General features: G+C 38.5%; 2 protein-coding genes across 5 annotated transcripts in view; one reads left to right on the top strand and one right to left on the bottom strand.

The window, feature by feature from the left end:
- LOC113809800 (G patch domain-containing protein 11) overlaps positions 1–9,348 on the bottom strand; it is an 11,719-nt gene extending 2,371 nt beyond the window's left edge. Inside the window, exons 1-6 of one of the 4 annotated variants that reach the window (XM_070135255.1) lie at positions 8,954–9,082; positions 5,194–5,267; positions 4,366–4,607; positions 3,724–3,880; positions 2,269–2,359; positions 1,983–2,093 (exon numbers count right to left, since the gene is read on the bottom strand). In XM_070135255.1, the coding sequence (XP_069991356.1) occupies positions 1,983–2,093; positions 2,269–2,359; positions 3,724–3,880; positions 4,366–4,607; positions 5,194–5,198 (606 nt within the window). In that variant the 5' untranslated portion in view covers positions 5,199–5,267; positions 8,954–9,082. Of the gene's footprint in view, positions 541–1,982; positions 2,094–2,268; positions 2,360–3,723; positions 3,881–4,365; positions 4,608–5,193; positions 5,268–8,953; positions 9,115–9,165 lie in introns of those variants that run through there. The other 3 variants (XM_027361475.2, XM_027361476.2, XR_011399348.1) reach the window with 3 other exon arrangements.
- Positions 9,349–9,791: 443 nt separating this feature from the next.
- On the top strand, positions 9,792–13,989 carry LOC113814452 (uncharacterized; the record flags this gene model as incomplete). The annotated part of the gene is given in 5 exon segments (XM_070135256.1): positions 9,792–10,028; positions 12,277–12,524; positions 12,955–13,075; positions 13,502–13,701; positions 13,921–13,989. Coding segments are annotated over 5 exon segments (700 nt in total), but the record flags the coding sequence as incomplete, so codon positions are not given.
- Between the last annotated feature and the right edge of the window lie 1,011 nt (positions 13,990–15,000).

Genomic DNA, 15,000 nt, shown 5'->3' with positions numbered 1-15,000 from the left:
CCCCATCCAAGTTAACTGTTGGTGGGTTAACCTGGTACAGCTGCTCAAAATACTCAGCCTAACGTTCCTGCACCGCAACAGAATCTGAAACGATCTGACCACTTACTGAGCGAACTGCTGTCACCTGAGAAGAGGTGCTTTCTCAGGGCTTGGTATGCAGGACAAAGGTCATTTACTAAGAAATGGCCTTCTACCTCCTCTGCAAGACTCCTAATAAACTGTTCCTTGTCCCAGGGACCAAGTTCTGCACACATGAGAACGGTGCAATTCCCGATCCCCTGTCAGACAAGCCGCACGACATGCATCTGTGGCTTCCAGTGTCTCCTGCGAGATGGAATTCTGTACTGCTCTCGGGCGTACACCAATCGTATCTTGAGCTGCATCAAGCGTTTCATGCTTAAAGGTATCCCACAGACGAACAGGGTCTGTCAGACTGTCAAGCATTGCGAAACGATCAGAGATTGCCTCAGCAAACCTGCGGGCACACTCCCCCTCCCTCAGCCTGTACAAATGAAACACCCTAGAGTGATCATTTGACCACTAGGGAGTTTTGAAGTGGACCCGGAGGGTAGCCACAACCAATCTATGGTCAGTACCACAGAACTCAGCACTCCTGTACACCTTGCAATTCTGAAGGATCCTCCAATGAGTGCTAACGAGTATGTCGTCGATCTCCTTGGCTGCATTACCCGCATCACTGTACCATGTCCAGCGATGTGGGTCTGGGCACTGGTACCAGGAGCCAGAAATCCTCAATTTCTGGGACCTAGCAAAGTCCCGGAAAAGGAGGCTATTCTCACTACCAGCATCAGCTCCTGAACCATGGGGACCGACAGACATCTCGTAGCCAGCTCGATCACAGCCAGATACCGCACTGAAGTCACCCAGAACAATGCGAATATCTCGCCGGGGACATCTGTCTACCACAGATGTAAGTTTGGCATAGAACATCTCTTTCACGTCAAGTTTACAAACATTGGTAGCGTACACAGCAATAAGAGACATGAAGCCAAAAGATAGCTTCAATCTCAATACCATTATATGCTCATCAACAGGAGTAACCTCTACTACCGAGGGCTGGAGTCTGCTGGAGATGGCAATGGCTACTCCCTGGAGTTGGTGGCCGTCACTGCGGCCCGACCAGTGATAGGTGTAGCCACCTACACAGGTCATGCCGCTGCCAGGCCTCCTCACCTCCGAGAGAGCAGCCACCTCAACTCTCAGCCTCCCCAGTTCCCTCCACAGTAGAGGCAACCGATCATCCTTACACCCTGACTTCCCGCCTGAGGTTCAGCCTCTGGCAGTCGCTCCGGGTGGATGCCACCTCTGCCACCCCCACCGACGCTGCCCCATATAAAAGAGGGTGGCGGGCTGCATGCCCCATCATCCACCTGTGGGGTTCCCGAGGGCTTTCCCCCACAAGCTTCATTCTGGGCTGGCGGCCACCAGAGCGCAGGTGAGACGAGTAGTTCCCGTTCCCAGCCTGCGCTCAAGCAGTCGCCCTCCCAGCAGGGCTCACAGTCCACCTCACTTGCTGGGTGGGAGGGACTTTTCCCCTCCTCCCAGCCTTTCAGTTTATTTGGAATACTGCCGATTGGTTATATCTGGGGGGAGGAGGACTGGCAAGGCCCACCTCCCCTGAGCCTCCCATTAACCCTAGGGGGCTAGGGGGCAGGAGTTGGTACAGGGCCAGGGCGTGTCCACACGCCGGTGGGCCATGACCCTGAACCTCTGGGCCTCCTGCTGCTCCGAGATCCCCCTCAGTTTAGCCTGGAACCGCAAGGTACCCAGTTTATGTATATATATATATATATATATATATATATATATATATATATATATATATATATATATATATATATATATATATATATATATATATATATATATATATATATACACACACACACACACACACACAATAAAAATATTAATAATAAAAAGGAGGAGCATGAGATGAAAAGAGAAAACACTTATATAACCTCAAATTCTAGTTCCTCTTCCTCCTCTTCCTCTTCTCCTTGATCTTCCTCACCTTCCTTCTTCAACACATATTTTGGCCAGAACCATGGTTCCACAGGTTCAGTTAATTCCTGAAATAAAGAAATATGGAAAGAAGTAAATTAAAACTTTAAAAAATTAGTTCACAGCTGTATAAATCTCTACCCCCCAAAAAAAACTTTATAAAAAGATCTTTAATTTTTTTTTATTTACTTGTCTTGTAACCTTATAAATATTGTTTACACAAAAATAAATAGAAAGCCTTACAGCTTTCGAGTCCATCTGATGGCAGATTCGCTGACTCTTCATCAAATCAGAATTGATCAACTTTTCTTGCTGCTGACTGCGCATCCTAGCTCTGAAAATAAAATAAATGTAAAATGGAAACATCTAAAATAGCAGCAGGAATCAAATATGTATAAAAAATCCGTGAGAAATAAAATTGTTACATAACTACATTACTAACAAAATCCCTGATATTTGCTGGAGATGACAATTCATCATAATGTCTAATGCAGTACTCTCATAATGGCAATTTCCTTTCTATAATTTCAATATTTTATCTAACTTCTTTTAACATGAGGGTTAATTCTACCTGCACTGCTGACAAAATTTGTGCTCATTCAATCATATTCAGACTGGGTGAAACACTTGTTCCAGGACAACGGTAATGCACCTGGCAGAATTTCTGAACTGTTTGTATGACCCAAATCAGCAGTAATCACTTGAATAAGTTTAACTGGCTTTTGGAGACTGATGACCCTTCTGTACAAAGATCTGTCACTAAAACTTGTGGAATTCTTGTGGACAAACAGATGGAAGGGCACTCAAGAACAATTGTCCCTCTAGAGAACACTAGTCCAGACGCTCATGCAAAAGGATTCCAGATATGTTTCTGAGATTAAGAAACAGGAAAAGGGATCATCATTAAGATACTGAAACACTGGATCTCCTGCGCCCTCATTCTGGAGCAGAAATGGACTTCATTGAAATACTAGTTCAATGAAGGGGCTCAGAGGGATCTGCACTTCCGTTAGATGTGATGATACCTTGACTTATCAGTATTGCCCTGAAACCATCTGCATCTGACAATCTGCAGCTTTAGTGCTTCCAGAAGAAATTCTGAAAGTTAATAAGTCTAGAAAAGTGATGGTGTGCATTATGAAGCCTATGGTGAGCCCAACTAGAAGTCGTTTCAAAGGTAGCAGCTCTGTGGAGAGTCTTCTGGGGAGTACCCTGAAAAACTATAAAAGTTTCATTAAACAGTTTGATAAGGTAATTTTCCTGCTGGTGCTATATCAGGAAGCCAGACTGTCCTGTGGTCTGAACCTATCAGTGCCCATTTTGACAGTTCAGCCATGGATGGCTTTTGGGCTACTTGTCCAGGGATGCTTAGAATGAAAAAATTCTCAGTTGTGTTTCCTTCTTGTAAGATGCTCAAACAGCAACTGCCTCCAGATCCACTGTAAATCCTGTGATCCTTTTTCTGAGGATCTTGAATTGTAAAGATTAAAAATCATATATTTTTTGCAAAACCACAAACTTCCTGTTGGATCCATAAAGCAAAGTGGCTTCTATTATTCTGGGGGAAAATGCAAAATTCCATGAAAAAGAATGCAATATAATATAATTAGTGCTGTAAGCTTTTTGAGGAATAAAGGCATTAAATCTTACGATAAATGAAATTCATACACTATAATAAGTTTACATCTCATAACTAACCTGAACTGCTCTGGGTCTATTTCTTTCTTATGTTTTTCTTGCTTTTGTCTTTTTATCTCCTGTTGCTTCTTTCTGTGTTCAGAAATCATCTCCTGCCATCCCAGCCCAACTCTGTCTGCCTTCAGCTCCACAGCAACTGGTTCGAGTTTTCCCTGGCCTTAAAAAGTAAAATATCCTTACTCAAAAAGCTTGAAATTTAAAAATGTTGAAAATATGACTTCCCTTGACCTGGTGACATCTTGTATTTGTGATTCTGAAAATTTCTCTCAACTTAATAGCTGTTTAAGCTACCTTTTCTTTATTGGTACATGAATGAAATAGGGTTTAATATCAAGCACATTTTAGGCACAAAGATGAGTGCCACATAAAATAAAAAAGAAAAGTCTATAGATCATAGTAATTATACCCAAATGGCTAGGAATTAGCACTTTCTGTGAATTATGATTGCACATTATATCTTATATACATGTATGAATCTCCCAGAATATGTTGCCTTTCTAATACTATTTCATGTAAAATGATTCATTTCAATTTAGGGTATATCCTGCAAACCTAACATGAACAAATAGCCATATTTCAGTCTCAAATCAATATGATTTACAAGATATGTCTTATTCTTCAGTTTAGAAGGAAAATACATACCTTGCTTTCCAAGACTAGATCCAGGCTTATATCCCATTTTTTGAAGCATTGCAAACCCTTTGTTTGAGGAGTCCAACGCTGTATTAAGCCCTTCTTGCAACCGTTCTTGCTGGACTTGTTTCACAGGTTTGAATCGTTCACGATTTGATTCATTCTTATTCTTTCTTTGTTTCTCAATTTGAGCACTCCTCTTTGATGAGTGTGAAAACAGCAAGCCAGGACGTACATCATTATTACCTACACTAGAAAAAAAAGGTATAAGATAAATAAAAAAAAGAGAGAGGAAAATTATGATCTGTGAAAATATGAACAAGAAAAAACAAGTAAAATGAAAGATATTGATAAAGGTTAAATTATATTTGTTGTACCCTGATTCTTTTTCAGTGAGAGCTTTTTTGCAAGCTAAGGAAATAGGGGAAAAAATGGGTTGTTAAACCTTAATGTATGATCAATAAATTGGTATTATGGTCTACTTTTCCGCTTAAACAAGATATGTCAATTACCCATTAAGAGGTGTTTGCTTGGCTAAACCAGATAAAACTAGATGTATTATGGTTTGACAAGTGCTATGCTAGACCAGATTAGATTAGACTCTAAGGCTAACTGTATCTTTAGGTAATTTTCACAATATCTTCCCATAACTGATCTCCACAATTTTGATATCAATGGATTCCTCTCCCCCTCTTGTACACATATACATAGAAATTAAGCTGTGGAACCCATCCAAACCACCACACTCTTGGCCCCAATAGCAGGGAGGGCATGGAATGTACTAGGGAAACTGTGGGATAACCTAACAATAATATAATAACATAAAATTCATAATACCTCATTTAATTGCTGAATGCAGAGGGCTGTGTCCCCTGCGAGCCCCATCCTTGGAGAGCTACTGCCCCTTCCCCCTGCCCAGGAAAACAAAGAATCTTCTACTAATTCACAGCAGAATAGAGAATGGGGCACTCCTGCATGTCAGTCATACACTCTACCCTCCAATGAACATGGAGGGATTTTTTGTCTTCCTTTCAAGGGTTGTAGGGGGCCGTGAACGCTACATTAGACAATACAGTGAACCCTTGTTTTTCGCGGGGGTTACGTTCCAAAAAGAACCCGTGATAGGCGAAATCCGTGAAGTAGTAACCTTTATTTTTTTAACAATTATTATACAGTGAAATACACTGCAATACATTGAAACCAAAGAACAAAACCTTTTTACAGGCCCAAGCATTTGTTTAACAAATAAAAGTACTGTATAATTGTTTTTTACAAATAACTACTGTACTGAAAAATAATAATTTTAATCATCAATATGAACTGAAGGCTTCATGGGTTTTAGAAAAATTTGCAAACTTAAATTTGGCAGGCTGTTTTACGTACATGTACATATTAAACCATAACGTTATTGACACAGATAGAGAAGAAGCGGAGAGACTGTTTAGCCAGTCAGAATGCAGAACACAATGCACAATGCAAATCCGTGAAGCTGCGAGAACGCGAAAGGTGAACCGCGTTATAGCGAGGGTTCACTGTATAGTGTTATTGTGTATATCATTCATATTTTACCCTGCAATTTCCTAGTACCTTTCATACCCTCTCTTGCTAGCAGGGCCAAGATTGTCGCTAATGGGATGTTTCAACAGCATAATTTCAATATAATTGAACTGTAGACAGTGAAAGGAATCCATTGATATCAAAATCGTCACAAATGGTTATATGAAGGTATACTGAAAAATAACCTATATCTATAATTAATTTTATACTGGAAAATAGAGAAAATGATATGAACCTGAAAGAAAGGAAAATTTTACAATGCAAAATATTTCACTACTGATTCAATATTTCATTTAACTATTGATGAAGGTATATTACATAAAAAATCATAAGTCAGTACTGATTTACATAAAGGTCTTCAAGAAAAAGGAAAAAAAGAAAAGAAAGAAAGAAAGAAAGAAAGAAAAAAAAACTGACATAATGAACGCATAAAACACATGTACAAAATGAAATCTGCAGTCTCATAGTTAATGCAAGCACTTATATCAAAATCTTAGCATCTAAACATTGCTTCCACTCTTTATGTTCATGCAATAGTCATTAATCCTACACAATAAATATCTTAACAGGATGAAAATTGTAAACTCTGTTATGACTTAACATCAAATAAAGTCCAAAGAGTCATATTAATTACTGTGTGGTAACTCCTGGGACTGTCCGGTGTTAATGAATCTACTGCCTGATAGCAATAAATGCATTATCTATCTTTTTTTTCTTTAAAATTTCATGTTATCAAGATAATCTATTATCATATGTTAGTTATGAGACTTTCCCATCACTCTTTCAAAGCTGATCTGAACTATAAGAATAACATGATTACATAAGAACATAAAAGACAAAAACTGGAAAATAATGCGTTTATAGCTAAGGCTCTAAATTCCTTTCACATTATCAAGTTCCAGTGCCGCAAACAAAACATGGTGACCGGATACCTGATGCAGTATAGCCATAAACTGGCAGGTTAAAATGTCATCTAATCGACCATGAAATGACCTGAAAATACATATAAGGACGGATTATCATGAAAACATGAAATTTATGTGAAAGAAAAAAGACAAATCATGCATTTATAGATACTGGGTAGTGAATTTCTTAGCACCAGGCAGTACCTGGTGGTACCGGGCAGCAATTAGTATGGTTAATTTTTGTAATACGTCTCCATATTAGATACCAACAATTTTGGTACTGTTAGATTCCTCTCACTGTCTACAATGCAAATATATAGGTTTTATTGTGTGGAAGCCCTGCCAACCCCCACATTCTTGGCCCCTAAAGTGAGGGCATGAAAGATGTGATGGAAAATCTGGGTATAATATAAATAATATAATATATGTTTAATGCATTAAAAAACCCTCACCCAGGAAATCAAAGAACCCTCCATGCATTCACGTAAGGAGAAAGTGTATGACCGCCATGTGGGAGCAGTATTGACAAGTCTGTCCAATGCTCTCTCCTGCTATGAATACATGGAGGATTTTTTGTTTTCCTGGGCAGAGGGTTAGTGAGTGGCACTCCCCCATGGGGGGGTTGCAGGGAGAGACTGTTAGTGCTCCCTACATTAGACAAATTTGTGACTGATTCTGTGTATATTTACATTTCAATCCACAATTTCCTTGGTAGCTTTCATGCCCTCCCCTGCTATTGGGGCCAAGAATGTAGGGGTTTTGGGGCTTTCCGTAAAACAATTTTGGTTATTTTACCGTTAATTACAAGCAGCACTTCCCAGACAATATTTATATCAACAGACTTATTCATGTGTCGAGAACGAATCTGATGACCATTTCTGTAGCAATCACAGCTGGCACTCTGGATGTATATCAGAGAAATTATAGGGTAAATCAAGCTGACATAAGAATAGAGAGAGAGAAAAAAAGCATAAAACCAGCACAAGAAAAACGCTTCAAATTAACTAATAAAACTATATGGACATGTCCGCCACCTTTGAAAGTCTACAGATTGAGGGACTAACTTAAATAAAAAAAAATACAGGAATCCAACCCACCTTTTGGTAAATTCTTCAGGAATTCACTCTACCCAATTTTTCCCCCAACACCCCCCAGGAAATATTCCTGTACAGCAAGATAGAGCTGCATACATACCTCAAAGAATAAACCAAACACCTGTATATCTCAAGACACCAAACTTTCCTTTGCTTCAGACTTTTTTCTGGATGGCTTGGTTTCTAAGCACTTTTTACAGCAATTTAGGGCAATTTCCAGGGTCACATATCAAACTGTGATAGTTGCTAAGGTCTATTTCTTCTGCCAAGCCACTATAGGGTTTTACAAAGGACCTAGAATCGATGCAACGCTGAAAACGAAACATTCCTCACCAACTTTTTGTCAAGGAATGGCAGTTGCTAGTCTTAAAAGATAGCACAAATGCACATCAAGTTTTTGTAAGGAATAGCGTAAAACTATCAAAACAGATAAATAAAGTTGACTAAAAGTAAAAGAAGGCATAAAATACATAAATTAGGAAAATCAGGTGTGGAAATCTACAAAATTATTGTCTTCACAAGCATATAGTAATACATGAGCTACTTGAAAGACCACAGGAATGAGTTAAGCAGTAGTAAATTAAACATTCATGTTGTAAATAAGGCTTGCAAAGATGGGTTGATCTCTCTTGTCTGTCATGTATCTCTTTTATTTTTGATTTGCGCACCTTATCCCATAGACGAAAAGTATCTTAGTTTGTATCAACGTAATCATTCTATACAATTCCAAAGACCATTTCATCAGAATATATGTGATGGAGGACAGATAGCCTTTGCTGGAGCTCAAGGTGTGTTATGGGATTTCTTGATGCTGTCCTGTTGCACGTAATTATCTTAATCTTCTTTATCCTGTATAAAGCTGTTGTTTATATTTCTTCATACCTCTTCTAATTCCGATGCAATAACCTCAATTAAATTTCTTTTAATTTTCAGAAATAATCCACATGACCAAACATTATGAAAAACCTTCATATATCTGTAATAATAACATAACATTAGGTGTTACAACTACCATATTACACCTAATCATAAGCAACATACCACTGCGCCAGAAAATCCTCTGACATATAGTCGATTTCCTCTTCACTATCTGCCATGATGGACTTTGTGTTAAAATAATTACTTGTTAACTTCTTCGGCCGCCTCTCTGTTTATAAACAATACGTCCGAATCCATGGAAATGACTTTGTCTTCATTCGCATTTAATTCTGAGGGGTGTCATGTGTTTCGAATCTATTTTGGATATCACATACCTTTTATTTTGGTAATTTTTAGTCCTGGAATTTGTGCTACGGATTCCGCTTACTAAGCCGCCGATAAGTGATTCCAAGGAGTAAAACAAACAACTTACGCATGATTGCATTCGCTAAATTAACAAGTAGTTATTTGTTAACGCAGTAACATCCTACTACAGTCTGCAAGATGGGACAATGCTTATTAGGGTAAACAATTAAGTATAACTTTTATAGGCCGTCCATGTGGCACTCTACCCTCGTTCTCTCTGTTTTCTGTTTATCTGTCTATATGAACACATATACGTATATATATATATATATATATATATATATATATATATATATATATATATATATATATATATATATATATATGTGTGTGTGTGTGTGTGTGTGTGTGTGTGTGTGTGTGTGTGTGTGTGTGTATGTGTGTGTGTGTGTGTGTGTGTGTGTGTGTGTGTGTGTGTGTGTGTGTGTGTGTGTGTGTGTGTGTGTGTGTGTGTGTGTGTGTGTGTGTGTGTGTGTGTGTGTGTGTGTGTGTGTGTGTGTGTGTGTGTGTGTGTGTGTGTGTGTGTGTACGAGTTAAACGTATACACGCAACATACGTATATGAACATAGCATGTATAAACCATACATATCAAAACACAAACACAAAGTTTATTTACAGCTTCATATAATCATTCTATGTATACAAAATATAGCAAAGCGTCGATATAAAACGAATGGTAAGAAGTGAGAGAAACGCGTCGACAGTCAGTTGGAACGCGTAAGAAGAGGGTGATGACAAATTTGATTTTCCTCTGTCAGTTACTGCTGTAATGAGCGTGTCCTTTTTAATAGCATATCTATTTTCCTCTCAGGTATTCCGGAGGTGTTTATGGTAAGTTAAGAAAGTACTTGTTAGAGGACAATGTTTTTTTTTGCAAAAGTAGAAGGAAAAATGTTGATAGCGTAATGATTCATTGTATTTCATATTAGTTCATGATCATTGTCATTCACAAAGTAGATGTGATATATCTTTACGTGATGTTTTGTTTGTCAACTATCTGTTGATGGGAAAACATGGAATTTTATTTCTAATTAAGTTGAAACAGGAAATAGTGAAAGGCAACTATAATTGTAATCCTTTAGTTTAACAATCTGATATTAATCGGACTTTTCTCGGTCTTACCTCGAGGAAACTCACCAAAAGTCTTAACTTATTGATTTGTCAAATGTTTTATGTATATATCAGCTTATTTTCGTATGCGTATGTATATAGGCCTATAGATATTTATTATTATTGTCTATATTTTGCCATGAATCGATTTAACAAGAAGCTGCGTGTACTAGATTTTTTTTTTTTAATATAGACTAGAATAAACCACTTGTAGTTGATATATATATATATATATATATATATATATATATATATATATATATATATATATATATATATATATATTCTGCAATATAGGCTTATTCAAGATGATTCGTGAATTATTTACTTTACTTTTTTTAGCATTTCGAAAGTCAGAGCTTGATAAATTGTTGAAATGATTGTTGAAGTTGAAATATAATTAAAATGTTACGTTTTAGTCATTTCCAATTTTTTCTCATGTTGGGTGGGGGAAAATATAGGAGAACTAGATATTCTAGAGGTATTTTTTTAAGTTACGACCGGGCCTATATAGGTATAACTTAGTTTTTAAAAATAAAATAATTGTAGCGCTTTGGAAGGGGAAGGCAAACTAGACCTTGAGGGGGCCAAACATAGCCCCCCAAAATGGCGCCCCTGTGTTGAGGAAATAACTAAATTAGAGGGGGTTCTTGACTTCCGACGGAGATCCGTTCCTAAGATGGCGTCGTAACCCAAATTTTGACATAAGTCGGAATACACCTAAATACAGTTCATGTACGTACATTAGCACCGAAGACACTCACATATGCTAATGCAATATGTATACATGTATTAAAGTCAGAAGCTAAAACATAACAAGACACTTCTATGACACATGAAAACAACTAGGGCTAAAGGAACACATGGAAGACAAACTGTAAATACTGTATATGATTTCTAGCGTCATGTCCACGAAACGTTGTAAGTCGAGACCGTCGTAAACCGAGGCCCCATTCTAGATGTATATTTGTGAAAATTTAGTGATATAAAAAGTGAATGAGACGGTGTGTGTGTGTGTGTGTGTGTGTGTGTGTGTGTGTGTGTGTGTGTGTGTGTGTGTGTGTGTGTGTGTGTGTGTGTGTGTGTGTGTGTGTGTGTGTGTGTGTGAAATATCTTTTCACTTGAATAGGTTGATTTTCATATTTGTGTCTGTGGTTCATTTCGAGATTAATCTTTTAATGCACTATGTCGTGGGGAATGGTTTATAATATAACGGTAATGTTCTCACTTGTGTTTATTTGGTAGTCGTTATGTATTATTATTATTGTTATCATTACTATTATCATCATTATTATTGTTATTGATATTGGTATTTTTATTGATAATAAAGATATTATCATTACTGATAATAACGATATTATTATTATTGTCATTATCATCATCATTATCATTATCATTATCATTGTTGTTTTTGTTGTAACCTTTTCGTTTATATTACAATAACTTTATTATCAACATCTTTGCTATAATAAAAATTATTTTCATCATTAGTAGCATCAATAACATAATTATTATCACAAGGGTTACTGTAATATTAACGGTTATTGTTACTATTATCATTATTGTTATTGTTGTTGTTATTGTTGTTATTATGAGTTATTATTATTGGTATCATTATTGTTATTATTATTATTATTTATTATTATTATTATTATTATTATTATTATTATTATTATTATTATTATTATTATTATTATTATTATTAGTTATTATTATTGTCATTATCAGTTATTATTATTATTATTATTATTATTATTATTATTATTATTATTATTATTATTATTATTATTATTTGTAATTATTGTTATTATTATCATTATTATTATTGTTGTTGTTGTTATTATTATTATTATTATTATCATTATCATTATCATTATTATTATTTTATTCTATTATTATCACTACTACATGTTATTATCACTGTTACTTTGTTGTTGCTTTACGTTTGATGTTGCTCTTTATGGTGCAGTTTTGATGGTGAGTATTACAGTTGCCATCAACATCACGTGACTCAACATTCAAAGGAACTGACTTTCAGAATGGAGAATCCGAAGCCAAGCCACGCCCTTGTCAAGCAGGAGCGAAAACCAAGCCAGGCCGATACGAAGTCAAACTCGAATTGCGTACCTCATAACCCGGCTGGTCACGTGACCCCGCCTCACTCCATGCTGACTTCTGACCTCGCGGATAAGATGTTGCAAAGTGTGGGGAAAAATGGCAAGTTTTTGTTTATTGTTTTGTGGAGTGTGTTTATGTTTAATTGCTTATGAGCCTGTATGCCTTTTATGATTTTGCGTTACTGTTGTTTTGATTGGTATGGTGATATTACGAAGTTGTTTGAAATTTTGGTAGTATTTTCATTTTCATCGTGAAAAAGTGTGTGCGTGTGCGTGCGAGCGTGCGTGTATTTTTGTGTGTGTATTTGTATTGTGCCACTATATGTACAACATATATTAAGTAGGCCTATTATATATTTACGTATCACCTCATCTAGTGCATACAAAACACTGAGCGAAATTAAAAGTAAATTTAACCGTATTTCTTTCAGTCTTACCTGATTTACACTGAATATTCTCTCCTCCTTCCATCCTTCCCTAGTGAGTGATTTGATTTTGATTCTGATTCTGATTCTGATTCTGATTCCTAGGGAGTCCGAGTAAAGCGGGATCGGCGACGACAGACGACTTGGCCGCGAAACTCGACCATCTCCACATCAAGCAGCGGCGCCCTTGGTACCTCTCGCTGCTGGAGACGCCGCCGGTGTCTGGGTGAGTCCTCGAAGGATTTGCGAGTGTTTGACTCCTGTGCGTGTGTTGTTTCTAAGGGGTTGTCTCAAATCGGTGTGATATGTGTCACACGGTGTTGCTGCTTATTTATTTATTTATTCATTTATTATTATTTATTGTGTGTGTGTATGTGTATGTGTGTGTGTGTGTGTGTGTGTGTGTGTGTGTGTGTGTGTGTGTGCGTGCGTGCGTGCGTGCGTGTTACGCATCAGCGACCCGTTTGCTTTAATTGAAATAGTATGATAATAATAGAAACACCATTTGGAACAGTAGTAATTAAGCTGCAGTTATTGTTGGATATGTTCTTATGGTTAAATCCAGGAAGTCGACAATTGTATCAATGAGATATTTAAACCTGAAAAAACAAGTAAAACGAGAAACAACCCATCGCCCCCCCCCCTCCCCCAGCTCGCTCCCCCCGACGTCGACAGAGCGCGAGAGAGACCGGCGAATGCGCGTGCGCGGCGGCGGCGACGACTTCCGCCTCCGCCTCAGGAGTGACGTCACGCCGCCTGAGCACGACTACGGCGCCCGCGAGCGCGACCCGTGGAGCCGCGTCTACGAGGGCCAGCGCTCGTTCTCGCGGCAGAGGTCGCCCTTGAGGGAGGGTGGGTATGGCAGGATATTTTGAGATATTTTGTCCATACTTTTATTTGTTGTTGTTGTTGGTGGTGGTAGTGGTGGTGTGTGTGTGTATGTGTGTGTGTGTGTGTGTGTGTGTGTGTGTATGTGTGTGTGTGTGTGTGTATGTGTGTGTGTGTGTGTGTGTGTGTGCGCACGTAATTTTCAGCTTATTAAAAAAAAAAAAAAAAAAATTCACATTGCAGAAGAGCTGACGCCGGAGATGGAGCGCCTGAAGGAGGTGATGGGCTTCACGTCCTTCTTCTCCCCGAAAGGTAAACGGCTCCTCGTTTGTCCCGGAAAAGTCCTTCGCTGCGCTGACCTTTGGGATGTGTTTGGGGGTTTAAGGGGCCTTTTTGGAAGCTTTATTCCTTGGTTTGCTTTTGGGTCTTCCTCCTCCATCTACCGCGTGTGACTCAGGGTTTGACTTTATTTGCAATTGGATAAGAGGGCTTGAGATTATTATAATGTGCTTACACAACTGAACACACGTACACGCACACATGCACGTATACACTTACGCACACAGATACACACTGACACACAGATACACACAGACACACAGATACACACTGACACACAGATACACACAGACACACAGATACACACAGACACACAGATACTCACCCAGATACACACACATATAGCCACACACATACACATAGACACACGCATATAAGCATTCGTATACAGTACATATATCCTTATATACACCTATACTCATACTTATAAATGCACATATACACACGCATATACACATGCTTATAGGCACAGACACACCTGCACACGCACTCGCACCCGCACTCGCACCCACACCCACGCACACGCACAGAGACACGCACAGAGACACGCACACACGCGCACACACATACACACACACACACACACACACACACACACACATACACACACACATACACACACACATACACACACACACACACACACACACACACACACACACACACACACACACACACACACACACACACACACACACACACACACACACACATACACACACACACACACACACACACACACACACACACACACACATACACATACACATACACACACACACACACACACACACACACACACACACACACACACACACACACACACACACACACACACACACACACACACACACACACACATGCGCACACACACACACACACACACACACACACACACACACACACACACACACACACACACACACACACACACACACACACACACACACACATACACACACACACACACACGCGTACACGCAT

Source organism: Penaeus vannamei, chromosome 20 (assembly GCF_042767895.1).
Source record: "Penaeus vannamei isolate JL-2024 chromosome 20, ASM4276789v1, whole genome shotgun sequence".
Taxonomy (NCBI): Eukaryota; Metazoa; Arthropoda; class Malacostraca; order Decapoda; family Penaeidae; genus Penaeus; species Penaeus vannamei.
Note: the sequence above shows the minus strand (reverse complement) of the source record. Positions and strands in the feature narration are given on the sequence as shown.